This window comes from Lathyrus oleraceus, chromosome 1, assembly GCF_024323335.1.
Source record: "Lathyrus oleraceus cultivar Zhongwan6 chromosome 1, CAAS_Psat_ZW6_1.0, whole genome shotgun sequence".
NCBI classification, from domain to species: domain Eukaryota; kingdom Viridiplantae; phylum Streptophyta; class Magnoliopsida; order Fabales; family Fabaceae; genus Lathyrus; species Lathyrus oleraceus.
Genome location: NC_066579.1, coordinates 25,920,536 through 25,930,404, shown reverse-complemented (window position 1 = coordinate 25,930,404; position 9,869 = coordinate 25,920,536). Strand labels below are relative to the sequence as shown.

Here is a 9,869-nt window from a genome sequence, read left to right as displayed (position 1 = left end):
GCAAATGACAACCTTAATTAAATTATCCATAAACACAAGAGCATAAGTTGATATTACCAGATTTTTTCTTAAAGCATGTGTTACATTTAATCTAATTATAATTATAAATACATCAATTAACTTATATGATTTTAGATGTGGAAAGAGGTGGACATTTAATGTCAAAACATTTAATAATTATAGATCGTAAATTACATATATCTTTTTAAAGAAGTAAATGTCATAATTATTTAACAAATCAATTTTACTATTTTAAAACTTAATATTCTTATGCGTCAAATTTTCTAAAAAAATATTATGATAATAAGAGTCAAGATCAGCTTCAACTTCAGGTAGTTAAAAAAATTATAAAGTATATAAAAAATAACAAATATTACATTATTAAATTAATATTTCTAAAACTTTGATAACGGAGGAGACAATAAATAAAGAAATAAAGAAAATTCTGACCCAGTTACATAATAATATAAAAACATCAATACATGGATTCAAAACAGTTTTCTTCTAGTACATTGACTCCCCGCATAGGATATTTCCAATACACATGATGGTAACGAGCTTATTCATATACAAAGCTAATTATCATCAGCTGTTTAAAAATGACATAGAAAAATAACATTATTTCATTAATACAATCGAAACTTTTCCTTAGTTTTCTCAAACACTTCTTCAGCAAAAATGGCCTCTTTGCCATCAGCTCTTTTAATTTCCAAATGTGCTTTTTGATAAACGCCAGTACCTCGCAAGGCATCAGCTATAAAATCATCAAAACCAATCGCAATTGCTGCCTCTGCTTTTGCTCCATAAACCAACCTCTACATAAAAAACAAAAATCAGTTATTTAATAAATCTATTTTTTTTACTTATATTGATAACTAAAATAATATTAAAAGAAAAAAAAACATAGGAAATACGAATTTAAAACCTTAACACGTGAAAGGTGAATAGCACCAAAGCACATTGGGCATGGCTCACAAGAAGCATATATTTCACAATCTGAGAGTTCTATCTGCTTCAGTTTCTTACATGCCTGCAAAATCATATCATTGCATGTAAAATTTGATTAATTTGTGATTAACATAAATATAATTTTATTTTTAACCATAAAAAATTCACACACATAGCTGTGAAGTTTTAATCACTAAAAGAATCACACACATAACAATGAGTATTAGAGTTTAAATTCCGATAGTGACGTTCAACCAAATAATATCGGTTTTTTTTTATAGTTGTGATAGAATTTACGGAAAATGAAATATACATTTTAAGAAAGTGATTAGACCTATTTAAATAATCAAACCTCTCTTATTGCTGTGACTTCAGCATGAGCAGTAGGGTCATTGTTTCTGAGAACCATATTGTGAGAGCTAGCAACAACTTCATCATTAAAAACAATAACAGCACCAAAAGGTCCTCCATCTTCACAATCTACACCTTTATATGCTTCTTCAACTGCTTTTCTTAAAAATTTGTGGTCTCTATCCTTTATAGCTAATTAACCAAACAAATAATAATAAGTGACAAATGAAAATATTATTCAAAACAAAAAACTAAAATGTTCTGAAACATTATTACCTTGCTTCTGGCCAGAAAAAGCAGAAGCTAGAGCAACAGTTCCATCCTTAGTTTGCACCACTAAGATAAACAAATAAATAAATAAATTATTATCCTCAAGTTTTATTCATGTTTTTTAAGATATAATATTTTTTTGATAATAAGGAAATAATATTATAACATTGTACCATACACTGATAAACATGCTAAAGTTGATGTTAATGATAGAATAAGATGAAAGACAAAAAAAAAAAACATGGCTCATTGGATAACTTACTTTTCAAAAAAATAAAATTGAATAACTTGCTAGTGCTCAAGTGCTCTTTATGTGAATACAAATATATGAGTTGATTGAGCTATATATAGGATTGGTGATGAGGATTAAGAACAATGGAACAAATGCTACTTTGAAAAAAATGAATGATGGAAAATGTTATGGTTGAGAAAAGAAATGTGGTCCATTAATAATTAATAACAGAAGAGTCAAAAGCACACGAGATAGGGTGGCAAACAAACAGATAAAAAATATAAACATATTCAACCTAAAATTTTATAGATATTGTATTAAATTTAAAAATATAAAAATAGATAGAATAGAGCGGGACGAATATATTAAAGAATTAAAAAAAATTGTTTGCAAAGATATGTTCCGTTTTGCCATTGGTATAGTTGACGATGATGTTATATCGTGCTGGCAAGAATTAGATTCAGAATATAAAAATGGACGTAGAGGATAAATGGTCAAAAAAGTAGATGAATGTAGCTTCAACTATGACTCATCATCGCATTGGCCATATAGAGAATGTAGATCTTATCATATTCATAGTTATTATTTACAAAAAGGTTTAGTTTGCACCCATTTTATCTTCCACATAAGATATTTGATTTTTGTTATATGCAAAAAAATATAGTTAATGTATTTAGTTAAATTAATTATAATTATTTATTCAATTAAGTTAATCATATTCTTTTGACGTGTTTAACTATGCTGTCGTGTGTGTATAAAAAATGAATTTATTATTATTGGTTAGTTAGCTATAAAGGATAGAATGTGTGTGTGTTCTCGACATCGTGACTCACCAAACGCATGGACTCGTGCGTACATATCCTTTGTATTCACTATTCACACATCTTGATAAGTTTCGAACAACTTATCACAATGGATTGAATTGGATAATGCTTCTTTTAGTTTCTAAAACAAATTCAAAATTAAATATTTTGCATAATTTAGATTAGGGATATGAAAAATTATAATTTGAAACTTCTCTTTTTATAATAGTTAAAATAGATATTTAATCAAGAGTTATTCGAACTAATAAGTGAGTTACTTACTATCACGAACTAATAGTCGTGCTAATAAATTAGAGAGTACGCCATTGATCAACACGGTTGTAATATTCACCCGTAATGAAAAGTAGAGAAATCATTGGTTTCATACACAACAACGTCATTTTTTACGTTTTTAAATTGAATGGTGTATTAGAATTAGCAGCTTATTATTATGTACAACAGTCCCACATTAGCTTCCAATACTCTTTACTCTTGTATATATAAACAGATTGTATCTTATCATTAATCAATCAATGAAACAGTAATCTTTCTTCTTCTTCTTGAATGCAACTGTTTTCATCTTCTTCTCTTGCTGCATAACAAACTTCTGGTGCATAACAGCAAGCTCTTTCTCTCATTCATGATGAGTTCTGATGCATAACAGCAAGCTCTTTCTCTCATTCATGATGAGTTTATGTACTGTTAATATGGTATCAGAGCTATCTCAGCTCTGGTAGCCATTGTTCTCCTTCTTCCTTTTCTTCTTCTTTCTTGTTTCTTTAACTCTGCAACAATGGCTGCTCAGAGTTTTACGGATTTCGCTACCAACTCTGCTAACCCTTACTACCTGCATCCGAACGAGAATCCGGCTCTTGTTCTCGTTTCTTCACCGCTCGATGACAAAAATTACCACACCTGGTCGCGCTCAATGCAAATTGCGTTGATCTCCAAAAATAAGGACAAATTCATCGACGACACTCTTCCAAAACCCTCTGTCTCAGACGTTCTCTATGCGTCGTGGATCCGTTGCAACACAATGGTTCTTGCGTGGATACAACGTTCAATCTCTGCACCAATTGCACGCTCAGTTCTATGGATTGACACAGCTGCAAGCGTTTGGAAGAATCTGCAGATTCGATTTTCTCACAGTGACATTTTCCGCATATCTGACATTCAAGAAGACCTCTACATGTTCCGCCAAGGTACCTTAGATGTATCCAACTATTTTACTCATTTGAAAGTTCTATGGGATGAATTGGAAACTTATCGTCCAATTCCATCTTGTTCCTATGCAATTCCCTGTTCTTGTGGCGCTTCAGAATCGATTCGTCGATATAGGGATCAAGATTATGTAATTCGATTTCTTAAGGGTTTAAATGAGAAGTTTACTCATTCCAAGAGCCAAATCATGATGATGAATCCATTACCTGACATTGATAAAACCTTTTCTTTGGTAATTCAGCAAGAAAGAGAAATGAATCATGCTAACCCTGCAGTTATTCCAAGTATTGGCAACAGTGAAGAGAGCATAGCCTTGAGTGTATCTCATGATGTTCAGCCAAACAAATTCAATTCCTACAGAGGAAAATATCAGGGTACAGCTGGTTCAAGAGGCCAAAATCGTGTATGTACTCATTGTGGAAGAAATAACCACACCATTGATACTTGTTTCATCAAGCATGGGTATCCACCAGGATTTAAACACAAATCCAAAGGTAATGGCTTCAGTTCTCACCAATCTGCAACAGCTAATACTGCATCAGAGGTAACTGCATCAGGTTCAAGTTCCAATAACTCCTCTTATGGCTTGACTCAAGAGCAATACAACAACATTTTGGCACTGCTTCAACATTCACAACCTGTTTCCACAGCCAATTCAGTGTCTACATCTCCTCTTGTGCTAAATTCCTTGTCATCCAATGCCAATGGTAAGCCTCATTTCTTGTGGATCCTTGATACAAGAGCTACAGACCATATATCATTTAATCTTTCAGCCTTTAATAGTTATCACAACATTGTTCCTATATCTGTCACTCTACCCAATGGTTCTCGATTATCTGCTTCAATTTCTGATTCTGTCAAACTTACACCATCTCTAACATTGCACAATGTTCTTTATATCCCTTCTTTCAATGTCAATCTTATCTCAGTAGCAAAATTATCTCAAAGCAACAATTGTTCTGTTCAATTCAATTCTAACTCTTGCTCTATTATGCAGAATCCTTCCATGGAAACGATTGGTATAGCTGATCTGCAAAATGGTTTATATGTCCTTCATTCCAATCTATCTCCTCCTTCCTGTAATTCTGTATCTACTGATGGTGATATATGGCATATGAGGCTAGGCCATCCATCTCATAAAGGTTTACAAACCATAGCTAAGATTTTCCCTTTTGTTTCTTGTAATGACAATGTTTCCCCTTGTGATTCTTGTCACTTTGCCAAACAAAGAAAACTCCCATTTCCTGATAGTATTACTTGCACAAATGAGGTTTTTAACATTCTTCATGCTGATTTATGGGGCCCCTTTTCTACTGTCTCTATGTTAGGCCACAAGTACTTTCTCACTCTAGTTGATGACCACTCTAGGTTCACATGGGTGATTTTCCTTAAAACCAAAGCTGAAACTAGAGATAGCTTTATAAACTTTGTAGCATGTGTTGAGAAACAATTTAATAAACATGTAAAATGCTTGAGATCTGATAATGGTGCAGAATTTCTAGCCTTAAACAGTTTCTTATCTGCTAAGGGCATTCTACATCAAAAATCCTTTGTTGAAACCCCTCAACAAAATGGAATTGTTGAGAGGAAACATCAACACATCCTTAATGTAGCTAGGGCCCTGCATTTCCAATCCAATGTGCCCTTAACCATGTGGAATTTTTGTGTGCAGCAAGCTATCCACATCATTAACAGACTCCCTACCCCTTTACTCAAACTAAAATGCCCATATGAAATTCTATATCATGAGCATCCCTCCCTCATGCACCTTAAAGTGTTTGGTTGTTTATGCTATGCTACATCTCTTATGGCCCATAGAACCAAATTTGACCCTAAAGCACGCAAGGCTGTTTTCATAGGTTATAAAGAGGGCACTAAAGGCTACATCATGTATGACTTGACTCATCACAGTATTTTTGTCTCAAGACATGTGATATTTTATGAAAACACCTTTCCTTTCAAATCTCGAACTCATTCCCAAGACAGACAAAGCTTTGCTCCCAAAGACAGTACCAATCCTACTTTTACTTTATGTGATGATACAGTCCCTAGTGTACCATCAGACAATATCCTGCCTGAAATACAACCACCAGGCAATCACCCTCTTGCACTACAACCAACAGATAATACCCTACCTGCTCTGCAACCATCAAATAATATCTTGCCCAATTCAGGATCTCCTCCTAATCTCCTCATTAATGATAATCCCAGTCCAAGCCCTCCTGTCCAAAGCTCTCCACCATCTCCCTTATCCATCAGTCCTATTCATCCTCCTGTCAATCTTAATGATGATCAACCTCATATAAGACACTCTACTAGAACCTCTAACCCTCCCTCATATCTTGCTGATTATCACTATTTTTCTACTTCTGCCAATACCCCCTCTTTTAAAGTTAATTATCCTCTGTCTTCAGTTTTGTCCTACAACAATTGTAGTCCAGATTTCCATCATTTTTGTTGCTCGATTTCCTCTAATCATGAACCATCTAGTTTTCTGCAGGCTAACAAATTTGAATGTTGGAAGCATGTTATGAATGTTGAATTGCAGGCTCTTGATGATAACCATACTTAGACAATAATGGATCTTCCACTTGGTAAGGTACCAATTGGATGCAGATGGGTATATAAAGTGAAATACAAGGCAGATGGATCCATAGAAAGATATAAAGCAAGGCTTGTAGCAAAAGGTTATACACAGATGGAGGGAGTAGACTACTTTGATACCTTTTCTCTTGTGGCTAAGATAACCACAGTTCGAGTTCTTTTGGCTATAGCTTCTATCAAAGGTTGGCACCTAGAGCAATTAGATGTTAATAATGCTTTTCTGCATGGAGATTTACATGAAGAAGTGTATATGACATTACCTCCTGGACTTGTCACTTCCAATCCCTCACAGGTCTCCAAACTTCATAAATCCCTATATGGTTTGAAGCAGGCTAGTAGGCAATGGTATGCTAAACTTTCTTCTTTTTTAATTTCTCTTGGCTATTCACAATCTCAAACTGATTGCTCTCTATATGTTAAATCCACCTCCACAAGTTTCACAGCTTTACTAGTGTATGTGGATGACATAGTTCTAGCTGGTAATTCCCCTGATGAAATTAACTCTGTTAAGCATCTTTTGAACCAACAGTTTAGCATCAAAGACCTAGGTAAGCTGGGGTATTTTTTGGGTTTTGAGATTGCTTGGTCGACCAAGGGCATTTTCATGAACCAAAGGAAGTACACTCTACATCTGCTTGAAGACACAGGATATTTGGCAGCCAAACCATCAACCATACCTTTTGATCCCAATTTAAAATTGTCTGCTTCAGTTGGCCAACCTCTTACTGATCCATCATCCTACAAGAGACTCATTGGTCGCCTAATCTACCTTACTAACAACAGGCCTGATATCTCTTATGATGTACAGCATTTGAGCCAATATGTTGCAAAGCCTCTTACTCCTCATTACCAAGATGCCACAAGAATATTAAGATACCTCAAGTCTGCACCTGCCAAGGGTATTTTCTTTTCTGCTGTTAGTTCCCTCAAACTCTATGGATTTGCAGATTCAGATTGGGCCAGATGTCCAGGAACTCGAAAATCCATCACATGCTTTTATGTTATCTTTGGTTCCTCTCTCATTTGCTGGAAATCTAAGAAACAAAACACAGTTTCCCGTTCTTCCACTGAAGCAGAATATAGAGCATTGGCCTTTTTATCTTATGAACTACAATGGTTGCAGTTCCTCTTCCATGATTTCCTCATTGAATTTCCTCAAGCTGTTGTTGTTTACTGTGACAGAAAATCCGCCATGTATCTTGCCCACAATCCTACCTTTCATGAAAGGAGTAAACACATTGAGTTGGATTTCCATGTCATTAGAGAAAAGATTGTATCCAAACTCATTCACTTGATGCCTATCTCTACTAAAGAGCAACTGGCAGATGTGTTCACTAAACCTTTACATTTTCCCCTTTTCACTTCTCTTCTTTCCAAGCTAGGCCTTTGTAGTATCCAAAGTCCACCTTGAGGGGGATATTAGAATTATCAGCTTATTATTATGTACAACAGTCCCACATTAGCTTCCAATACTCTTTACTCTTGTATATATAAACAGTTTGTATCTTATCATTAATCAATCAATGAAACAGTAATCTTTCTTCTTTCTTCTTCTTCTTGAATGCAACTGTTTTCATCTTCTTCTCTTGTTGCATAACAAACTTCTGGTGCATAACAGCAAGCTCTTTCTCTCACTCATGATGAGTTCTGGTGCATAACAGCAAGCTCTTTCTCTCATTCATGATGAGTTCTGGTGCATAACAACAAGCTCTTTCTCTCATTCATGATGAGTTCTGGTGCATAATAGCAAGCTTTTTCTCTCATTCATGATGAGTTTATGTACTGTTAATATGGTGCACCAAATATCACCACGGTTGAAAGAACCAACCGTTGTGAAATATATTTTTTTATAATATATAACTTTTTATTTTACAAAAATGTTATTATTATAATCTTTATTTTTGTACAAATCAGAAAATAACAACAATACATTTGTGAACCAAAACTAAAATGATAATTATTATAAATAAAAAATATGTATTACATCAAAATCAAAATAATAGAAAAATGACATATGTTTTACACATCAGAATATCAAACAAATAAATAATCACCATACATTTTACACATCATTATATTAATTATTATGATATTTATCTTCAAACTTAAAAATTTGGCTGAATACCATCTTCAACTCAAAACTTCTAAATATTTAAATAAGTGTATTGTCTCATGTTATCTAAGTGTAAATACTTGATTTTTATTTTTGTTTGATTCTCATCTATATCTTTTATAGCTTGAACTCGGTAAAATTTATATATTTCAACTTCAATAAATGTATACAAATTTTAAGAGAAAATTCATCACTAAGAGTCATAAAATACATGGAACCGCCAATGGAGTCCTCTTTTGATATGCTCTCACACTTACTTAAGAATGCACACGGTCTAGGATTCCCTCACTTTTCATTTCCCTGTCTTAAACAAAGCACAATTTTTTTCCTAAATACAAAAGACATGTACTAATCCATGTTATAAGTGCGAATACCTTTTAATAGATTTCTCTTAAAAAGTTCAATCATTTCACGCTTATTGAAATGACTTAGACACATGTTTTAGATTTTGGTTGCTTAATTATTAGACTTAACTAATGCAACATCACATTCAATAGTATTCCTATGTAATTTGTAGATGATATATGCGTAACACCTCAATTTTGTCTGGGTCTAATTTTTTTTTAGGGTTTTGTTTTATGTGTATCTTAAAAAATTAAATGAAAAAATAAATTGAGAATTTTATTATTAATTTTATGATTTATCTCATTTTTGGTGATTTGTTTTATTAATTTTTTACTATTTCACCTATTTTCATCATTATTTAAATTAAAAGAAAAAGAAAAAATATATTTTATTTACTAATTTTATTTTTAGTATTATTATTTTATCATTTCAAATTCAAAAAAGTCCAAAAAAAAGTCAATGATGCTCTCATTTTTCCATATTTTCCCACTTCTAGCAAACTTCGATTTTCTCTTTCTTTTTATCATATTTTGTCCATTACTATTTGCATGAATCTTTTTCTACCCATTAGACAATGCATAAAGTCTTTGTCTGATGCATTACTTATGTCTTTTTCATGCTTAGAAACACACATTAAAGCCCTAAAAAATGAAACCCTAAAGCTCCATTGTCATACCCCAAAAATTACCCATCATTTTTCCTAAAAAAAAAAAAAAAAAAAAAAAAAAAAAAAAAAAAAAAAAGAGAAATTTTTTTTTTTAATTAATTAATTAATTAATTAATTAATTAATTAAATAATTAAAATAAATAAATAAATAAAATATAACAAATTATTTTGGACTTGGGTCTCCCTCAGTCCAAGCCCATTACCCACGAAATTAGTCTATAAATACTGAAGTTTCAGTAGGGGGAGTTAGACTTGGAGTTACACTGGGAGATTCACTGGAGAAAGAAGGAAGAGAAGCAAAACACTCTGAGGTTT

At 32.8% G+C, this 9,869-nt stretch overlaps 1 protein-coding gene across 1 annotated transcript; it reads right to left on the bottom strand.

Moving 5' to 3' along the window:
* Window positions 1-434: 434 nt before the first annotated feature.
* LOC127138691 (guanosine deaminase) lies at window positions 435-2,049 on the bottom strand. Its single transcript, XM_051065224.1, has 5 exons — window positions 1,832-2,049; window positions 1,576-1,635; window positions 1,301-1,491; window positions 926-1,030; window positions 435-815 (listed from the first exon to the last, which is right to left on the bottom strand). Coding segments are annotated over exons 1-5 (546 nt in total). The 5' UTR covers window positions 1,833-2,049; the 3' UTR covers window positions 435-626.
* Window positions 2,050-9,869: the final 7,820 nt, after the last annotated feature.